The sequence below is a fragment of the Thamnophis elegans genome, chromosome 1 (assembly GCF_009769535.1).
Source record: "Thamnophis elegans isolate rThaEle1 chromosome 1, rThaEle1.pri, whole genome shotgun sequence".
In the NCBI taxonomy this organism is placed as follows: domain Eukaryota; kingdom Metazoa; phylum Chordata; class Lepidosauria; order Squamata; family Colubridae; genus Thamnophis; species Thamnophis elegans.
The window spans coordinates 166,787,241-166,808,153 of NC_045541.1; the positions used below are offsets into that span (position 1 = coordinate 166,787,241).

Genomic DNA, 20,913 nt, shown 5'->3' on the forward strand with positions numbered 1-20,913 from the left:
ATTTCTGTGTCTCTTCTTTGTGCATTCATTGGAGTCAGTAATACTGAAGACTGGCAAGGACTGTCATCTTCCTTCCGTAAGTAGCTCTTTTATTGTTTTCTGTACTTATTTTAATCTTATTGTAGTTCATCCATTGGGGCAAAGAATTCAGTGACATCGTCTTAGCCACTCCCACCCGGTCACATGACTGCCAAGCCACTCCCATCCAGTAACATGACTGTCAAGCCACTCCCACCCAGTCACATGACTGCCAAGCCACTCCCACCCAGTCACGTTGCTGGCAAGCCACTCCCACCCAGTCACATGGCTGGCAAGCCACTTCCACAAAGCAGGCCACACCTACAGAAGAGTTTCCAAAACTTTTTGAAACCCACCACTGCAAGGAGGGTATTGCAATGGTGATAAGTGTGAAAAACAGTCATAAGTCACTTTTTCAGTGCTGTTGTAACTTCGAACTGTCACTATATGAAGTATTGTAAGTCAAGGACTACCTGTATTATAATATAGTGGATCTCTTAAAAATTTAAATGGTGTAAGCTGCCTGGAGTCATCTGTGTGTAACTTGGGTATCTATATAAATTTGTTACTAAATACATAAATAATAAAAAACAACAAACATAAAAACATCCCAGGTATAAGGGATGCAAAAGATGAGCTGCAGCATCCAATTAGAACAGTGTTTCTCAATCGTGGCAACTTGAAGATGCGTGGACTTCATTCCCAGAATTCCCCAGCTGGCTGGGGAATTCTGGGAGTTGAAGTCCACGCATCTTCAAGCTCAAGAAGCTCAAAAGTAGATTATTGCTCAAGAGCTCAGTAGCGGTGCAAAAATTCTTCAAGTTTAGAAAGGCATTTGCAAAATCAATATTTATCTAAACTGACAAATAAATGAATACATCACAGAGAGAGGGAGGGAGTGAGTGAGAGAGAAAGAGCAGAGCAGCTAAATGACACAAAGCAGTAATTGGCAGTCATGCAACTAGAACAAGTTTATTTCACACACAAAGTCTCTTGTGGGGGAGTAGACATTCTTGATGCTTGCTTGAAATATCCATGGAGCAAGAGCCCAGAAGATGAGCTGGAAAAGGTCTGCTTGGTTATTTCGGTGGATATCGGGCAAATGGAGAACCTTCTGCAACTTTTCCCTGTTAAGGGAAACAGAGAGAGGAGAAAGCTGAAATGGAGCCTTCTCAAATGCCACTGTTATCCAGTTTGTCAACATTTGAAGCCAAGAACAGATTATGACCCTGAATTTCAGGAAACAGCCTCTTTGTCTCATACCGTACCCTGGAGTACATACCATTGGCACCTCGTCCAACTTCTGAAAGGCTGGTTCCTTCGGACGGCAGGATTTTATTAGGATCACAACGGCCACAATGACTAGGACAACGACAAAGAGGCAGATCACGACCACCAGGCCTGGTTTTGTTGAATATGCCACTTTAGGGCTAAATTGTCCTGTAAGAGAGAGAAGGGATGAAGCCCTAGGACTGTGATGGCGAACCTATGGCCCACGTGCCACCTGTGCCACAGCGTCCTCTCTGTGGGCACATAGGTTGTCACCCCAGTTCAGCTCTGCCACACATGCACACGTGCCTCCTGCTCAAAGCTGGTCTTTGAGTCTCTGCCGCGCATGCACAAGGGGTGGGGCAAGTGCAGGGGGGTGCATCAGGAGTGGGGCATGTGTGCATGCATGGGTGGGTGGGGTATATGCTCGGGAGCCATGCGTGCATAGCATTTTGGGGATTCAAGTGTGTGCTTTGGGCACTCAGTCTGGAAAAGTTTAGCCATCACTCCCCTAGGATTATCAGATTTTTTTTAGAACCCAATCCTGGCTTTAGGGGAGAAACACAGCCAGCCAGGAGGAACATGCAGTCACACTTCCAATCTCAGAAAAGGTGCAGAGGTTGTGTGCAGAGCGTGTTGTCAAATTCTACTTTTCTTTGCCCAAATCATTGTGGAAAGTTAGCAGATGTGATATTTATATAAGACATAACCTATAGCTCCTATATATGGCACCAAACCGAGATAACAGGATACATTTTTGTTCTTTGTTATATGATCTGCACAATGCATAGCTTCCTTGTGCGCCCATTATTATTCATGGATTTATCTGTGCAAGTCTCTTACCAGCACCATGCATGTAGCAAAAAGATGAGGCATGAATTCAGTGATTTATACTGGTATTCCAAGTGACTCCAGAAAACATTCTTGGGTTTAACTAACTCATCTGGATTGCAAACCCCTAGATTATACCAGAAGGCAGTGGAGCTGCAATTTTCTGGATTTTAGCTCTCTACATGTATGGAGACAGTATGGTCTCATCCTTGCAAACAGGGTCTGGGACTTTTCTTGATTTAGCACTTTGGAAAAGATGCTTCTTCCATCCCTTTGGATGGGAAAAACTGACATGCTTTTTGCAACAAAGGCTATTGTCAGACTGCAGTGCCACCTAATGGTTACTTCAATCAACTTATTGATATTCCTACCTTCCCTTCGTATAACTACAGCGCAGCCCAAGATTCAGTAAGTCAAAATTGATCGCAAAACTCCATTACAGAAGAAAAGGCTTTATAGGTTGAATTTCTTCAATCATAGCAACAGTAATAGCATTTAGACTTATATGCCGCTTCATAATGCTATACAGCTCTCTCTCTAAGCAGTTTACAGAGTCAGCATATTGCCTCCAACAATCTGAGTCTTCATTTTACGACCGTGGAAGGATGGAAGGTTGAGTCAACCTTGAGTCATTGTTAAAGGTTACTTATTGTTTTGTGGGTCTATGAAATACTTTATTCAGAGAGACAGAATTTTCTACAGTTATATTTTATACATTTTACACCATGTTAGCTACTTTGAAGATGCTGGTTTGAAGATAGATAGATAGATAGATAGATAGATAGATAGATAGATAGATAGATAGATAGATAGATAGATAGATAGATGATAGATAGATAGAGATAGATAGATATTGATAGATGATAGATGATAGATGATAGATAGATAGATAGATAGATAGATAGATAGATAGATAGATAGATAGATAGATAGATAGATAGATAGATATAGAGAGATAGATAATTTGCCCCTCACTGACATACTGATCCACACATTGATCAATCAAATGGCAAGTAGTACTGTAAAAGAAATTAGTGCTAGTATTGCTAAGTGCCAAAAATCCAGATCCACTGCTATTTGGCATTACAGAGAATTTTTCCCCTTTACTGCTGTTGGAAGTAAAATCTGGTCCAGTTCCAAGCTGGGAGAGAGACGTAGGAGAAAATGAATTTGGAGGCAAGGTGCAGGAAAGGAGGTCTCCATTTACGTAGGAATCAGAACCGAGGTGACACAGCATCAGTTCTGTGACAGCTGACAAAACTGTCTGATGTGTATGTGGTTCTAGGGCTTTGTGGCAGGTTCCTTGTGAAATGTATTTTAATTTGTGCTTGAGTGTGTCCTTTTAGTATTCTCATTGTTGTCTGACTCCCATTGTGGCTGGGAGGTCACAACCCTAACCCTATCCCTGTCCTTGGAGCTGGGTGGGGAATGTAGATTTTAGGTGTCTTTGTCTCTCTGCTTTTTTAATCTGATCAATCCCAACCTTCTATGGAGCTGTAGGTGAAGGCGTTTTGTTTATGAATAGAATAATTTATGAAACTAAATAGCCATTCACAGGGGCTGCGTGAGTGGTTTTACTTCAGGGAAGACTTTTTCTCTTCCGGGTACGGGGGTGGGGCAGTGGTGGGATTCAATATATTTTTACTACTGGTTCTTCGGGTGTGGCTTTGTGGGTGTGGCAGGGGAAGGATACTGCAAAATCCCTGTTTCCCTCCCAACTCTCAATATTTGCACTACCGGTTCTCCAAAACCTGTTAGAATTGGCTGAATACCACCTCTGGGGTGGGGGCATTTCTTTGCTAATATGGGGTCTTTCTTATATAAAAAGGGGAGGGGATTCTCCTTACATTGCAACCATCTAGTAACCATCCAGATGTTTGTAGTTTAAATATGTTAGCCCTAATAAACTGGAATGAAAGAAAAGTTTGACAGGAAGGGAAAATTTGAGAAATATAAGGAAGCCAGTTGAAAAGAAAGTCAGTAATTACATATAGTATGTGCCACGTAGGTGTGTTTCTGGTGGTGCTCCAGCAAGTATGAGTAGTGCTATTTACTAAGATGTGTGGCGGTCATGCCCAGTGCTTTATCTCTCTATAAAAATAACAGGGTGGGGATTCAAGGCACAGGTGACAAACCAGGAGACTGTCTCACATTAGTCATGAAAGCCGGCTGAGTGACTCTTGAGTTGATTACCAGGGGAATATGAGTTCGAGTCCCTGCTTAGGCATGAAAAGTGGCTGGGTGACTTTGGACCAATCACTAGGAGACTGTGAGTTCTTATCCCGCCTTAAGCATGAAAGCTGGCTGGGTGGCTTTGAGCCAAATATCAAGAGATTGTAAGTTCTATTCCTGCCTTATACATGAATGCCAGTAGAGTGATTTTGGCCCAGTCACTGTCTCTCAGTCCAACTCGCTTCACAGGGTTCTTGTTGTGGGGAAAATACAGGCGTGGGCTGCTGGGAGTTCGCACGGGTTCGGCCGATCCTCTAGCTAGGATTCTGCCCAGTTTGGCGAACCTCCAAATGCCACCCCTGGCTGGCCACACCTGCCCCTCACACCCCCTCCCACCTCACCCCTCCTAGGAGTCTCCACATGGCCCATTCATCATGCCAGGTAAGTGCAGGCCCGCACGGAGGCTCGGGGAGGTGGGAAACGGGCCTACTGGAGGTTCCGGAAGTCCAGAAACAGGCATGTTTTTGGCCTCCAGAGGGCCTCTGAAGCCCAGGGAAGGCAGTTTTCGCCATCCCGGAGGCTCAAAGAAAACCTCCGGAGCCTGGGGAGGGTGAAACCCTCCCGATGTGGTGCAGGAGTCCGACTAGGCCATGCCCACCATGGCCACACCCACTGGGGGAATAATGCTCCAGAGAGAGGGAGCCACCATGGAGAAGGCCCTTCTTCTGGGCCCCACTGGGTGTATCTCCCTAGGAGATGGAACCCGCAACATTCCCTGCCTCCCCGCCCTGATGGGTTAGGTAGATGTGATCGGCAAGAGACAGTCCCTCAGATAACCTGGTCCCAAGCCATGTAGGGCTTTAAAGGTGACAACCAGCACCTTGAATTTTACCCGGAAGCAAATCAACAACCAATGCAGCTCCCACAGGAGAGGTGATGCACATCGAGGTCTGCACAAAACCACATGGGCCGCTGCATTTTGCACCAACTGGAGCTTCCTGATACTCTTCAAGGGCAGCCCCCACTTTGCAGAATGAGATGGGTGGCATAGCCATTTAATTAATTCATTAAGCGAGTTACAAAAATTTCCTCTTACCTGCCTGAGTGCTGCCGTTGATGGACTCAGCCATGTGGGTAGTGAGAGGCTCTTTGGATCCAGTAGGAGAAGTCACGGGGCTCCAGTTGGTGGTCGAGTCATTTGTTTTTGTGGTGCTGCTTATGGCTCCGGTGGATTGGGGCATAGGTGAGCTGGCTGCTTTTGAGGTGACATTTGCTCTACTCGGGGTTGTATCTGAGACTGTTAGAGCTGCTGTAATGGATGTAACTGTCGTCGATGTCTCCAGGGGACTGGGTGTGCTTGTGTTATTTGAAGCAGAAAAGCTGTCTGCAGAAAGACCGAACAATCAGACAGACAAAGTGTACCAAATTCGGTTCCATTACCCGTTCTTACCCCTTATGGTTTAATGGAGCCTCCAGCTTCAACCGCAGTCTATCTTCAATTATTAAAGATTGAAGGAGACATTGTTTACTGCGTTTCTGACCTGCTAGTTGGCTTTTTGAAACATATTACCCTTGCCGCTGTCTAAAATAAGGGAATAGACAGGGAGATCTTTACCCTGCTTCAGGCTACCTGTTTTACAGCACTTGTTACATACTGGTAATCAGTAGAATAGTTTCCACCAAGGTCCTCTGTTCCGGCGGGAACAGTACTCAAATCTGATTGGTCGAAGGGTCTGACAGCTCCCTATAAAAGGGCTGCTGTCAGACAGAGTCTTTGCTGGATTGTACATAGTTGTCACTTAATAAAGAGCTGTTGTTTCTGAAGCCTGAGTCTGCCTCATCCATTCACCCGATCTAACACTGGCGATGAGGATGGGATTGGAAGGCAACTAGGCACCAAAAAGAGCAGAAACAATCCAGCAAGTCAATCCAGCCCAGAGCGAAGCACAGCATTGAGCAGCCATCTTAAAGCGGCAAATTCAAATCCACTTGCCAAGACAAGATGACTACGTACGCCCCACCAGCTCTGTACAACCCAGCCACCGAGCACTGGGACTCCGACATGATGAGGTACGAATGCTTCCTCAAAGCCAACAACCTCCGGGACGCCATCTGTCAGCGCTGTGAACAAAAGGGGCACATCGCCAGAGTGTGCAGGAGCAAATTCCCCGCAGCAACCAGACAACCAAAGAGCCAACCTGCATGCCCGAAACCGCAGGGATGAGGGGCATGGCAACCATCACCAACAGACTGCTTCCTGTGACAATAGTCGGCGGAGCCATGCAGAGCCTCCTAGGCTTGGACTAGTTCGAATCCCTGGACTTTGGGGTGACCGGAATCAATGCTGTTCATGATGAAAGCTCTGAGTTCCATGAGTACTTGTATGGCCGTGATTTCGAGATCATCACGGACCATAAGCCACTTTTGGACTTGCTGGCTGGGGACCGGCCTACCCTGCTTTGTTGTCACCACAGATGACTTGTTGAACTATTTTCCTCGTGGCCTACAGCTACCACCTCATTCATCAACCAGGCACCACTTTGGGACATGCTGACACCCTCAGCTGGTGGCCTCTACCAGAACTGCTTGCTGATCTGACTCCTGAGGCACCAGTCCTGCTCATAGACTGCCTTGATGCGGGTCCTATCTCCTCCAGCGAGGTCGCCCACCACTCAGCAAAAGACTGGACTCTTAGATAGGTTTTGAACTGGGTGTGGAGGGGGTGTCCAGATAAAATCTTTGGCCAGGAGTTACATGTGGTGGCCTAACATGGATAGGGAGATTGAGGAATGGGTGGCTACCTGCACACTGTGCCAGCTCCCTCAGAGGCGCCCGCTAAGGAGTGGGAGCAACCTCAAGTACCGTGGTCTAAGATGCACGTTGACTTTGCTGGCCCAGTTCATGGCCAAGTATTCATGGTAGTTGTGGACGCCTACTCAAAATAGTTAGAGATAGTCCTCATGGCACTACCAAGACAGAAGCGGTCATCAAGGCACTACAAAGATTTTTCTCCACCCACGGCCTGCCCAATGTCTTGGTCTCTGACAACAGGCCCCAATTTACGGCCATGCAATTTGAGACCTTCCTAGCATTGCAGGGAATCAGGCATTCCCTGGTCGCTCCATTCCTCCCAACCAGTAATGGACAGGCGGAGAGAATGGTGCGATCTGCTAAAGAAGCCCTATCTAGGATGGGGCTGGGAGATTGGCAAACATGGGTTGATCAATTCCTCCTCATTCAGCACATCACGCCAAGTGCTACCACCGGGAGAAGCCGCTCCGAGCTTCTTATGGGTCGCTGGCTAAGATCACCCTTAGACCGGCTACACCCAAACTACTCTGCCACGATGCCCCCAGATTCAACCGGCAAACTTAGACATTTTAGCGTAGGGGATCAGTTTACGCCCACAATTACACTGGGGGGAGGCCCTCTGGATTCCTGCCACGGTTACAGGCATTACTGAACCTCGCTCGTATCAATTGGAGTTTGAGGACGGTCGAACTTGGAGGTGCTATATTGACCACCTCCGTGGCCGCCTCTCCCAATCTAACCTTAGGCAACCAGAGATAACTCCTGCACATGTTAGCCAAAACCCTACCCAAAAGGAGCATGAATTAACTCCTTCCACAGCCGACTCAAGCCCGAAGGTACCGGGGTACTTACCTGATGAGGTTGTAGGGCCGCAGCGAGTTCCGAGCAAACTGGCTCCAAAAACTCCAGCCGCGCCTTGTGGAAAGTTCCAGGAGCTTCCACCAGGCGAAACTGAGGAGACAACAGGTCTATCCGACCTGACCGAAGATTTAGCGCTGACTGAACTGCACAGGTCTGGGTGAGCCACCAGAAAGCCCGCCTACCTGCGTGACTACGTCACAAGCTGGACGAACCCAACTAAGAGGGGAGGGGTGTTACATACTGATAATCAGTATAATAGTTTCCACCAAGGCCCTCAGTTCCGGCGGGAACGGTACTCAAATCTGATTGGTCGAAGGGTCTGACAACTCCCTATAAAAGGGCTGCTGCCAGACAGAGTCTTTGCTGGATTGTACATAGTTGTCACTTAATAAAGAGCTGTTGTTGATGAAGCCTGAGTCTGCCTCATCCATTCACCCGATCTAAAAGCACTTGTAAGCCACCTCAATTTTCAACTCTGTGTGCGAGTTATAGCAATAAAACCCTGTCACACCCATCAAATGCATCTTAAAAATGCTAACAAAAAACAGTCTGCAAGCCAGAGGTGGGCGTCATATACTGTAACAACGGGTTCGCCCAGCACCAGAAACGTGTGCACGAGCCTTCCATGCATGCATGCACCATCAAAAACACAACGATATAGGACAGGATTGCGCCCAGGTTGCAACTACCAGCTCGTCTGAACCAGTCCAAACAGTCAGCAGCCCACCACTGCTGCAAGCACAACAAATAGGGCCAACCAAATCAGTGGTGGGATTCAAATAATTTGACAACCGGTTCTCTGCCCTAATGACCAGCAGGGTAGGCGGGGCTCGGTGGTCATGTGACTGGGTGGCCATGGCCAACTCAACTTCACTCAGGTCAATAGGCGCTTCGCCTTAGCTGTGACAATGTAATGATTAACCAGAGAGGCAGTTTCTGTAAGCAGGGCAATAAAGATTAGGCTAGAAACAACACCAGAATGTTTCCTTCCTGCCTTCCTTACAGGATTAGCCCTTTCAAGTGGGAAAAAACAAAGGGAAATTTCTTCCAACAACCGGTTCTCCGGACTGCTTAGAAAGTTAACAACCGGTTCTCCCAAATAGGTGCGAACTGGCTGAATCCCACTACTGATCCAAACATCAGTGTATGTTTCTTTGCCTCAGTGGAAGAAGTCAGCTTTCACCTGTTCTTTTAAAGATATTAGGGAGGCTCTTAGAAACACAGGTAGTCCTCGACTTACGACCACAACTGAGCCCAAAGTTTCTGTTGCTAAGGAAGAGTACTCAGACGTTAAGTGAGTTTTGCCCCCTTATTTGCCACAAATCTTTAATGAATCACTGCAGTAACACGGTTGTTAAATGAATCTGTCTTCCCCGTTTGCTTTGTTTGTCAGAAGGTCGCAAAAGGTGATCACCTGACCCCGGGACACTGCAACCGTCATAAATATGAATCAGTTGCCAGTTGTCTGAATTTTGATCACATGACCATGGGGATGCTGCAATGGTCATATGTGTGAAAACCGTACTAAGTTAGTTTATTCAGCGTCATTGTAACTTTGAATGGTCACTAAATGAACTGTTGTACGTTGAGGACTACCTGCATAAAAAGGCAGGGACTTGATTGTGTGCATTCAAAGTAATAGAACCTTCCTGTGGAGAGGCAGTCTATCGCATGCAGACACCAAGGACAAATAATATTGCTTTCCTTGACATTTGGGTTTCCTGGTAGTCTTAGCTACTAGAGTCCAAGTCCACTCAAATCTTCTTACATAACAACATAAATCAACATATTTGTGCCCTTCAGAGCTTTTTGAAAGTATCACATTCCCTTTTCGCTACAGAATGTGCTCTAAATGTGTTCTAAAGTGTTTCTCAAGAATAAACAACAGCTTGAGGCTAAAATTTCTGGCTTGTTTTACTGCTGGAATGAGTGCTTCCAGTTGGGGTGTGGGTCTGTGAACATTGATTTCAGTGGGTAGGGTTTTGTACATCAGGATATCACAGAAGGAGAGCTATGTTAGTTTAGGGTCGCAAAAAAATAAAAAGTAGCATGTTTTTTGACAATAAATCATTTTAAAATATTTATGCAGCTTATGACAAAAGGGTGAGGCTTCAGACACATGGCTGACATCCTAACTTTTGTGGCTGACAACCTAATTTTTTTAAAATTCCCACCGCATAAACACTCCTGGATTAATTCGGGGAACCACTGTTTAGTTAACCATAGCATGTCATGTGAATATACTCTACGCCAGTGTTTTTCAAACTTGGCAACTTTTAAGTTGTGGGAACTTCAACTCCCAGAAATCCCCAGGTAGCATGCACGGTGTCAAACCGGCGGCCTGCGGGTCAGAGGTGTCACGCGCAGGTAACGCCCACGCCAGCTCCATGAATGGAAAAAACATCACAAAATGTCACATGACGGAAACATGACACTGCGAGTTTGACACCCGTGATCTACATGGTTTCTGTCCTGCAGGAAATCCATCTATTCAGGAGGCCGCTTGCTTTCCTAACTACCGTATTTTTCAGAGTATAAGACGCACCTTTCTCCCTCAAAAAAGAGGCTGAAAATCTGGGTGCGTCTTATACACTGAATACAGCAAAAAAAAATTGCCCCCTAAAACCCAGCCCCCTTCACCAAAATGGCCATGCATAGACTTTAGGAGGCTTCCAGAGTGTTCCTGTGGGCTGGGGAGAGCAGAAATGAGCAAAAAAAGGTGCTCAATTTTGCACCCCCCCCCAGCCCACAGGAGCACTCTATAAGCTTCCTAATGCTCTTTTTTGACCAAAAATGGGTCCATTTTTGCAAAAAACGGGCCATTTTTTGCTCATTTTTGTCCCTTACCCATTCCCCAGGAACACTTGACAAGCCTCCTAAGGGCTATTCATGCCCTTTTGGGGGGGGGGGGAAACAGGCCCGTTTTTGTGAAAAACAGGCCGCTTTTGGGAGGTTTGCAGAGTGCAATTTTTTTTTTAATTTGCCTCTTTAAAACTTTGGTGCGTCTTATACTCCAAAAATATGGTAACTATATTCCAAAGAACTCTGGTTGAATACATGGATTGGGAAGAGGGCGACAAAAATGCTAGCAAAAGGTCCAGTATCAGGCACAGTTAGATGCAATGGGATTTGACTGGAGAATACCAGCCCATAGACTTACCAGCCTGGAAGCCATTGGCATAAAACAAAATTAGCATTAATTAATATGTTAGTGGCACAAAATAGGACTTTGAATGTCAGCATAGTGAACTGCTCTTTAGAAGGCCAGATCCCGAAGATGAAATTCAAATACTTTTGCCACCTAATGAGAAGAAAGGACTCACTGGAGAACAGCCTAATGCTGGGAAAGACTGAGGGCAAAAGAAGAAGGGGACGACAGAGAATGAGGTGCAGTGGTGGGTTTCAAATTTTTTTAGAACCTCTTCTGTATGGTGTGGCCTGCTTTGTGGGAGTGACTTGCCGGCCATGAGACTGGGTGGGAGTGGCTTGCCATCCATGTGACTGAGTGGGAGTGACTTGGAAGCCATGTGACTGGGTGGGCATGGCCAACTTGTAAAACGTGGTGAAACTCACTTAACAACGCTCTTGCTTAGCAACCAAAACGTTGGCTCAGAAACTGGCATTTGAAGCACACAAATCTTAAAGTTGTCAAGTTACAAGACCCTTGCACCCCTAACCCTTTAGAAAAAAAAACCCCCAGGGGTGTTCAAACTTGACAGCTTTAAGATTTGTGGACTTCAACTCCCAGAATTCCTCCTCTCGCTCTTCATCTTGATGATGTGCGGACAGGCGGGGGGGAAGGAGCTGGAACCGGTTCTGTAGATTTGTGGAACCTCTTCTATAGAAGAGGTTAGAACTGGCAGGAACCCACCCCTAATGAGGTGGATGGATGGAGTCACCAAAGCAGTTGGCATGAGCTTAAATGAACTCCAGAGGATGGTACAGGACAGGAAGGTCTGGAGGAATGTTGTCCATGGGGTCACGATGGGGACACGACTTTGCAACTAACAACAACAACATAATGAATAAGTGCAGCAGTAGTCTACAACCTTTAACCCTATGATGCAAAAGTTTGCCCCTAAAGTCACTCAAAATTCTTTGTAAGGTTGGAGCCTGCAGTTTTTTTTCTCCAGTGCCCTGCAGTGCAACAAGCAGGGAAAATGAAAATTAAAAGTGTGCATTGCGTTAGGGCAGAAAGTACCTACTAATCTAAAAGGGCAAATAAACTTTCCTCATCTGCCCTTACTGTACAAATAATACATTTATGCTGGAGATCAAATAGCAGCACTCTGACTTCCGAGCATGAAGAAAGCAGAGTTTAATTAGAATCTATAGAGATTCTCAGTCATTTAACACATGGGTGTCCCAAAAGTGCTTTTTTCCAAGAGGCAACTGGATTTTCTTTGCTTTCCTTGAAGACATTTCACTTCTCATCCAAAAAGCTTCTTCAGTTCTTTAGGACACAGTTTAATTCGCTTCCCAAAAGCTTGCTTTCTGACAAGCTGAAAGTTTTGCTTAAACTAGGTAGATGGATATAATACGATTTGGAAACAGTTTGTTGGATAACATGTTGTACACTTGTACAAAACACTCCTGATATTGTTAGTGATGTAACCCTAGTCTTGGCTTGACAATGTATATAAGCTATGATTGTAGCAAATGTATCTGTCACTTTAAATGTAAGAGAGAGGTAATTGGACGCTATTGCTTTGAGCAGCCATATAAGGAAGTAGGAACTAGTATGGAGTCCTCCCTGATGCTCCTGATGTTTCCTGAGTTTTACTGATTCTACTGGTTGTTGTTCCTGATTGTTACTGACTATTCCTGTATGAGCTTAGTATTTGGAGAGAAGACCGTATATTGGATGGTGGCTAGTCTGTATAGTAGTTACCTGTCTACATGGTGAATTGTGAGTTGAGCAACTGTAACTTCAACATGGTGTAAATAGACTGTGTATATACTTCAAGACTGCTTATAGTCTGTTTGGAGACTACTTATCCTATTTTTGTTACGCAAGTAAAGCTATTATTTGTTTCGGTGGCTGTGAGTGACTATTCAGTGGCTTATTCGTTCATAACTTCTGCTGCACAACTTTAGTCTCCTAACGGGGATAGACTTAACAGGTATAATTCAGAAACTGCATGGTAGTCCTTCTACAGTACGGGTGTCAAACTCAAGGCCCGCAGGCCAGTGGTGGGTTTCCATTATTTTTATCACCAGTTCGCTCACGCACGTGTGCAACCTTTCTACACATGCGCAGAAGCATCTGGGCGGGTGGACGGAGCCTCTCATCGCTGCCACTACTGGTTCGCCCGATCCGGGCTGCACTGGCAGCAACCCACCTCCGGCAGCAACCAATATCCAGCCTGCGGGGTGCTTAGATCTGGCCCACGGGGCCACCCTGGAAACAGCGAAGGACCGGCCCCTCCCGAACTCCATTTTCACTGGCAGAGGGTTGCAGGAGGGCATCACAGCTTAAAACGGCGCATGGGAGCCCATTTTCATTGGCAAAGCGCTCGGGCCACCCCAAGCACCCCCGACACAAGTGATGTGGAGCTGGCCACGCCCACCCTGGCCACGCACACATGCACACACACCCCGAGGTCAAACACAACCCTGATGCGGCCCTCAATGAAATCAAGTTTGACACCCCTGTTCTACAGTATCAATCTACTGGTAGTCTAGTGTTTTTATTACTACCAAGCTCAAAATCCTGAAAACTCCATGAACCAATATTCTTCTGACTGATCAATATATTATACAGGTAGTCCTTGACTTACAATCACAATAGAGTCCAAGATTTCTGTTATTAAACAAGACAATTGTTAAATGACTTTCCCCCATTTTACGACCTTTCTTGCCACCTTTGTTAAGTGAATCACTGCAGATGTTAAATTAGTAACATGATTATTAAGTGAATCTGGCTTCTCCATTGATTTGGTTTATCGGAAGTCCCAAAAGGAGATCACATGACCCCGGGGGGACACCGCAACCATCATAAGTACATGCCAGTTGCCAAGCCTCTGAATTTGGACCACGGGACCATGAGGGAGGAAGCTGCAATGGCCTTAAGTATGAACAATGATCGTAAGTCACATTTTTCAGTACCATCGTAACTTTGAATGATCTTCAAATGAATGGTTGCAAGTTGAGTACTACCTGTATTTGAAGCAGGTTTATTCTACTGATATCATGAGCTTTTGGAATTATTGCATGAGTTATATTTATTTTATTACTGTACAAGAAGCAATGGAAGGAAATTAATCAAGGAAAAAACCCAACTTAGAACTATGGAGAAATTTCCTGACAGTTAGAACAATTAATCAATGAAAAGACTTGCCTCCAGAAGTTGTGGGTGCTCCAACACTGTGGCTTTTTAAGGAGAGATTGGACAACTGTTTGTCTGGAATGGTATAGGGCCATGATGATGAACCTCTGGCACGTGCGCCAGAGGTGGCATGCAGAGCCCTCTCTGTGGTGTGCCGTCTTCTGGTTTCCGGTGTGTGCCTGCCAGCTGATCTTCGCATGTGCTCCGGAAACTCAAAAGATCAACTGGCCAATGTGCATGTGCGCACCAAAACCAGAAGACCAGCTGGCCAGTGTGCACATGGGCACTGGCCAGCTGGTCTTTGAGTTTCCGGGGCTGAGGCATACATGCGTGCACACCAGTGGTGGGATTCAGCCAGTTCGCACCTATTCAGGAGAACCGGTTGTTCACTTTCTAAGCAATTCGGAGAACCGGTTGATGGAAGAAATCTCCTTTTGTTTTTTTCCACTTTACAGGGCTGATCCCTGTAAAGGAAGGCAGGAAGGAAATATTCTGGTGTTGTTTCTAGCCTCATCTTTATTGCCCTGCTTACAGAAACTCCCTCCGGTTAACCCTTATTACATTGTAACAGTTGATGCAAAGCGTCCATTGATGTGAGTGACGTTGAATTGGCCACACCGACCCAGTCACCTGACCACCGAGCCATGCCTACCCAACTGGTCATTAGGGCAGAGAACCAGTTGTTAAATTATTTGAATCCCACCACTGGTGGACACGCACACAGGGGTTCCGATTTGGGCACTCAGTGTCTAAAGATTCACCATCACTGGTATAGGGTTTCCTGCTTCAGCAGGAGTTTGGACTAGAAGACTTCCAAGGTCCCTTCAAATAACGGCCCCTTTATTCTGTTATTCATTCTTTAAACTCCGGTTTGAATTTGAAAGAAGGATTCAGTGATGCCTATTGCTAAGTAAGGGTATTTCCCAATGTGGCGTTTCCTGTACTCTTGAAGAACCATTCACAGGGTGCTCATCCAACAAATATAGATTTATCCAAATAAATATATTTATCCAAATTGTAGCCTCACCTGGAAGTCTAGCAACCCTGGGGTGTAATCCGTCCAGTCCTGGAATCTGTCCGGTCACCAGGACCGGATGGATTGCACCCCAGGGTTCTGAAGGAACTGGCAGACGAGATCTCAGAACCACTGACCTTTATCTTTCAGAGATCCTGAAGCCACCGGGGAACTACCAGAGGACTGGAAAAGAGCTGATGTGGTTCCCATATTCAAAAAAGGAAAAAAAAAATAGATCCAGGAACCTACAGACCTATCAGCCTGACCTCAATACCAGGAAAGTCCCCTTGGGGAATAGCATACAAGTTTAATAAAATCAAATCAAAATCAAATCAAGATTCTGGAAAAGATAATCAAGCAACGAATTAGCGAACACCTAGAAGTAAACAAAGTAATAGCCAAAAGCCAACATGGGTTTGTCAAAAACAGATCATGCCAGACTAATCTTATTGCATTCTTTGATAATGTGACAAAATTAGTGGACCAGAGGAATGCCGTTGATATAGTTTACTTGGACTTCAGTAAGGCATTTGATAAGGTAGACCATAACCTACTACTAGATAAAGTAGAAGAATGTGGGTTGGACAGCATTACCAACAGATGGATTCGTAACTGGCTGACCAACCGCAGTCAACGTGTAGTCCTCAATGGAACTGCATCTTCATGGAGGGAAGTATGCAGTGGAGTACCCCAAGGCTCTGTTTTAGGCCCAGTACTCTTCAACATCTTCATCAATGACTTGGATGAGGGAATAAATGGGGAACTCATCAAATTTGCAGATGACACCAAGCTGGCAGGAATAGCCAACACTCTAGAAGGTCGGCTAAAGATACAGAAGGATCTTGACAAACTTGAACATTGGGCACTATCTAATAAAATGAAATTCAATGGTGAAAAGAGTAAGATTCTACATTTAGGCAACAAAAATGAAATGCACAGGTACGTTATAGGTGGTACCTTGCTCAATAGTAGTAACTGTGAGAGGGATCTTGGAGTCCTAGTGGACAACCATTTAAATATGAGCCAGCAGTGTGCAGCAGCTGCCAAAAAAGCCAACACAGTTTATAATACTATTTTATAATGCCTTGGTAAGCCCACACTTGGAATACTGCATTCAGTTTTGGTCGCCATGATGTAGAAAAGATGTGGAGACTCTAGAAAGAGTGCAGAGAAGAGCAACAAAGATGATTAGGGGACTGGAGACTAAAACATATGAGGAATAGTTGCAGGAACTGGGTATGTCTAATTGAAAAGAAGGACTAGGGGAGACATGATAGCAGTGTTCCAATATCTCAGGGGTTGCCACAAAGAAGAGGGAGTCATTCTCCAGGGCACCTGAGGGTAGAACAAAAAGCAGTGGGTGGAAACTTATCAAGGAGAGAAGCAACTTAGAACTGAGGAGAAATTTCCTGACAGTTAGAACAATTAATCAGTAGAACAGCTTGCCTCCAGAAATTGTGAATGCCCTAACACTGGAAGTCTTTAAGAAGATGTTGGATAGCCATTTGTCTGGAACCGTATATGGTTTCCTGCCTAGGTAGGGGGTTGGACTAGAAGACCTCCAAGGTCCCTTCCAACTCTGCTATTGTATTGTATTGAAATATATTTGATAGAAGATTACAGCCCTAGACTAAAGCACATTAACACTTATCTACATTAAAACGTAACTATTGGTGTTTGTTAAATAATTAACTAAAATAGTCCCATTAGAATTCCAGTGAAGAGCTGAGGGAGACGCCTTTGGAGTAGATCAAACAAAATGTTTCATGCCTTAAGGCTGTACAATCCTAATGCTTATTAGAGATCATTGTGCATAATAGAGAGAATTGGTCAGCCAGATTTCTATTTATTATCCAAACCTTTGAGAATTATTTTCTAGTTCCTCCATGCTCCTCTCTGCCTCTCCTGCAAATAAACAGAAGTGCTTATTTCCTCATCTCGCTGAGCAACAGGAAACAAAATTTTACATCCTCTTTTTCACCAGGTTTTGTGTCAGGAGGGGTGATTGAAACCAATCTGTTATCAAGTTAAAACTCAGCACTGAAACAGCAGCCACAGTTCATGCTATGAAACCTTCGTCTTCCTAGAAGTGTTTTACAAATCTCAGGTAAGGGGAAAGTTTTCAGAACGTTTGAATAAATCTTAGACATTCTTTGAATGCTTTGTTAAAAGCCACAATTACTGCAGTGTCTTGTAAAACTGGCCACTCAACTCACCTTGGCAGGTTAAACTGGCTTTCCTGCAGAATTGAGATCCTCTAGGCCAGGGGTCCCCAACCAGTGGTGGGATTCAAATAATTTAACAACCGGATCTCTGCCCTAATGATTTCTTCCAACAACCAATTCACCAAACCGCTGAGAAAGTTAACCAGTTCTCCCAAAGTGGTGCAAACTGGCTGAATCCCACCACTGTCCCCAACCCCCGGGCCCTAGCACACTACTGGCCTGTTTAAAACCAGGCTGCAGAAGTGGCAGACATCCAGCTCCATTTGTGGGAGTGGTGTGAATGTGGGTGTCTACTACTCACACAAATGGAGCTGCGTCTGCTCACCCACCACTCGCATGGAGCCATCCCCTTTCCCCCTCTGCCGGTCAGCAAAGCTGGAAAGATCAGAGACCACTGCTCTAGATTTGCTGTTAGTTGTGAAGTCGTGTCCGACCCATTGCGACCCCATGGACAATGTTCCTCCAGTCCTTCCTGTCCTCTACCATCCTCTGGAGTCCATTTAAGCTCACGCCGACTGCTTTGGTGACTCCATCCATCCACCTCATTCTCTGCCATCCCATTCTGCTTTTGCCCTCAATCATTCCCAGCATTAGGCTCTTCTCCAGTGAGTCCTTCCTTCTCATTAGGTAGCAGCCCAATATTCCAGATTATTTCTTGAACAGCCATAAGTGGATAACCATCAGCCATGCTGATTTTTGCCCTGTGCAGCTGCCCCAGGAATTCAAACTCCCAGGAGCATCTCTCTGCCCTGGTTACCTACCTTGAGTAAATGCCACCAGTAAAAACAGCACCCCGAGGGCCATGCTAGCTGGCTCCGATTCTCCTGAGGGGATTGGAGGAAAAGCAGCTGCTGGAAAAAGCTTGTCTCAACTGCAAACAGGATGCAATCCATCTGTGCCAACTCCCAAAGGGGCTGGCATCTAGGCAAAGATCCAAGCCTGGTTTTCTTAGCAAAACCTTACAAGCAAGATCCATGGCACACCACTGCCCTCTTCAGGACAGGTGAGGGAAAGCCAGGACTGAACTCACCTTATAAAAAGCCCTTCTACCGCTTGCAGTAGTTCTAATTCATTCATCAAATGATTGCCTATCAAGAACAAAACAAAAACAAAACCAATGGGAATTTGAATGCCTGAAACAAACTTTGATTCTGAGAATGGTCTTTGGTCATAACAAACAACATCTGAAAACCAAGCCATCCATTCTACAGAGAATCTTGTAAAGAATTGACTTCACAGATAATTTTTATCCCGGAGTATGTGTCACTGCAATGTACATAACCTCTAAACTGGTGGATATGGGCAATGGTATGTTAGCTTGCAAGAAGGTTTCTAGATTGGAGATTCTAACTTGCATAGAATTGGGAAAGCACACCTGGGCTCAAACTGGGCTAGTCTTGTGCCTGTGGCTCACTGGCCAAATTTGCCCCAAATGTGATATAGTCCTTACTGTGGAGTTCCTGGTGTTTATACGTAGGAGTTCAGATCTTTTTGTCTTGTTAGCTTTTTCCTTGTTTCTTTTGAATTGTGTAAAAGGTTAGTTATGTATCTCTAGGTGCCATCAGAATGTCAGCTACAGCAAATGTAAACATTTCCACACCATTATAATATTTACACAGCATTCAAAAGAGAGAAGGAAAAAGCTAAGGAGGAAACAAAAACAAAAAGACCAGGATAGGACACATCCTTGCCAGCAATCAGCACACAGATAAGCAGGGATTAACACTAGGATTAATACCAGATATACAATCAAGCAGTAAACAATATCCAAATCAAGGAACTATCAACTCAGACAATTAAATAGTAAACAAGGAGACCTATCCAAAGAAAACAAAACTCCCACCAACACTGATAGAGTAAACTACTACAGATAAACAGAGCAAACCCCAGTCACTTTTAGCAAAGAAGTTTTTATCTAGTTGGGTAATGAAACATCTGCAAGAAAGTAACCCAGCCTAAGAACTCCAGAGTTCTTCTATTCTATTGATAATCCTCACCATTAGTTGGGAGTGTTCCAAGGGTGAAATTGAGCAGGTTCTGGAGAAGCGTTAGCCAAAATTTTGAGTAGTTTGGAGAACCGGCAAATACCACCTCTGGCTGGCTCCAGAGTGGGGAGGGAATGGAGATTTTGCAGTATCCTTCCCCTGCCACTCCCACCAAGCCACACCTACAGAACTGGCAATAAAAAAAATTCACCATTGGAGTGTTCTATTGGTAGCCCTCGACTTATGACCACAATTGAGCCCAAAATTTCTGTTGCTAAGCGAGGCAATCGTTAAGAGGATTCTGCCCCATTTTACAACCTTCCTTGCCACAGTGAATCGCTGCAATTCTTAAGTTAGTAACCCAGTTGTTAAGTGAATCTGACTTCCCCATTGGACTTTTGCTTGTCAGAAGGTCACAAAAGGTGGTTACATTACCCCGGGACACTGCGACCGTCATAAATAGGAGTCAGTTGCCATGTTTCTGAATTTTGATCACGTGACCATGGGGATGCTGCAATGGTCGTAAATATGAAAATAGTCACAAGTCCCTTTTTTCAAAGGCATTTAAACTTTGAATGGGTGCAAAATGAACCCGTTCTACCTATATGTCGCATGAAAGAGCAGAAAGACAGAAGGTAGATAGGCAAGAGGAAGGAAGGAAGGAGAAAGAATGGAAAGGGAGGAAGGCTAGAAGGAAGAAAGAGGGAGGGAGAGAGGGAAGAAAGGAAGGTGAAAGGAGGAAGGAAGGAAGGGGTACTTCCACTTGTAGGCCTGGGACTGAATGCAGGAGGAGTCTCTCCATCAGCTGCTCCTCTGATCATGGTCTATGAAAATGTTACTGCCTGCCTGATGCAAATTTAGACAGACGGTGCTTTGGGCTGCCCCTCAAATCCCCCCCCTTTACTCCTTCCCCTGTAGAATTCAGCCCCCTGAGTTTTGCCTTTGAGGGGCATCTAAATTAAGTTGACCAGACGTCCCGCTTTTGGTGGGACAGTCCCGCTTTTGAACAATTTGTCCCGCGGCGTTTTAAAAAAGTCCCAATTTTTTAAATTTTTTAAATCAAGACACCCCTCCCCCCCGGGTTAATTGTGTCCCTCTTTACCAATGTTAAAATCTGGTCACCTTAGGCATGGGCGAAACATGGGCACAGCCAGATGGCCACGTTAAAGTCATAGGCTCCAGTCTGAGCTGGCAAATATGTATGTTACCGTTACTCTAGCCCAGTGTTTCTCAACCTTGGCGACTTTTAAGTGTAGGTTTTCAGAAATCCATCAAGCACTGGTGCCCAAAATGTCTGTCTGTCTCACGCAGAGTTTATTTGGCTTTTTTACAGTTCCAATCAGCAGAATAGAGCACAGAAAGCAACAGTATTGTTTCTGGTTTACTCCCTCCTTTTCC

At 45.2% G+C, this 20,913-nt stretch overlaps 1 protein-coding gene across 1 annotated transcript; it reads right to left on the minus strand.

Moving 5' to 3' along the window:
* Positions 1–978: 978 nt before the first annotated feature.
* On the minus strand, positions 979–18,415 carry LOC116515174 (uncharacterized protein F26C11.3-like). Its single transcript, XM_032227474.1, has 4 exons — positions 18,292–18,415; positions 5,387–5,674; positions 1,301–1,458; positions 979–1,145 (listed from the first exon to the last, which is right to left on the minus strand). Exons 1-4 carry the CDS (start codon positions 18,332–18,334, stop codon positions 1,098–1,100), a joined length of 537 nt encoding a protein of 178 aa, XP_032083365.1. The 5' UTR covers positions 18,335–18,415; the 3' UTR covers positions 979–1,097.
* Positions 18,416–20,913: the final 2,498 nt, after the last annotated feature.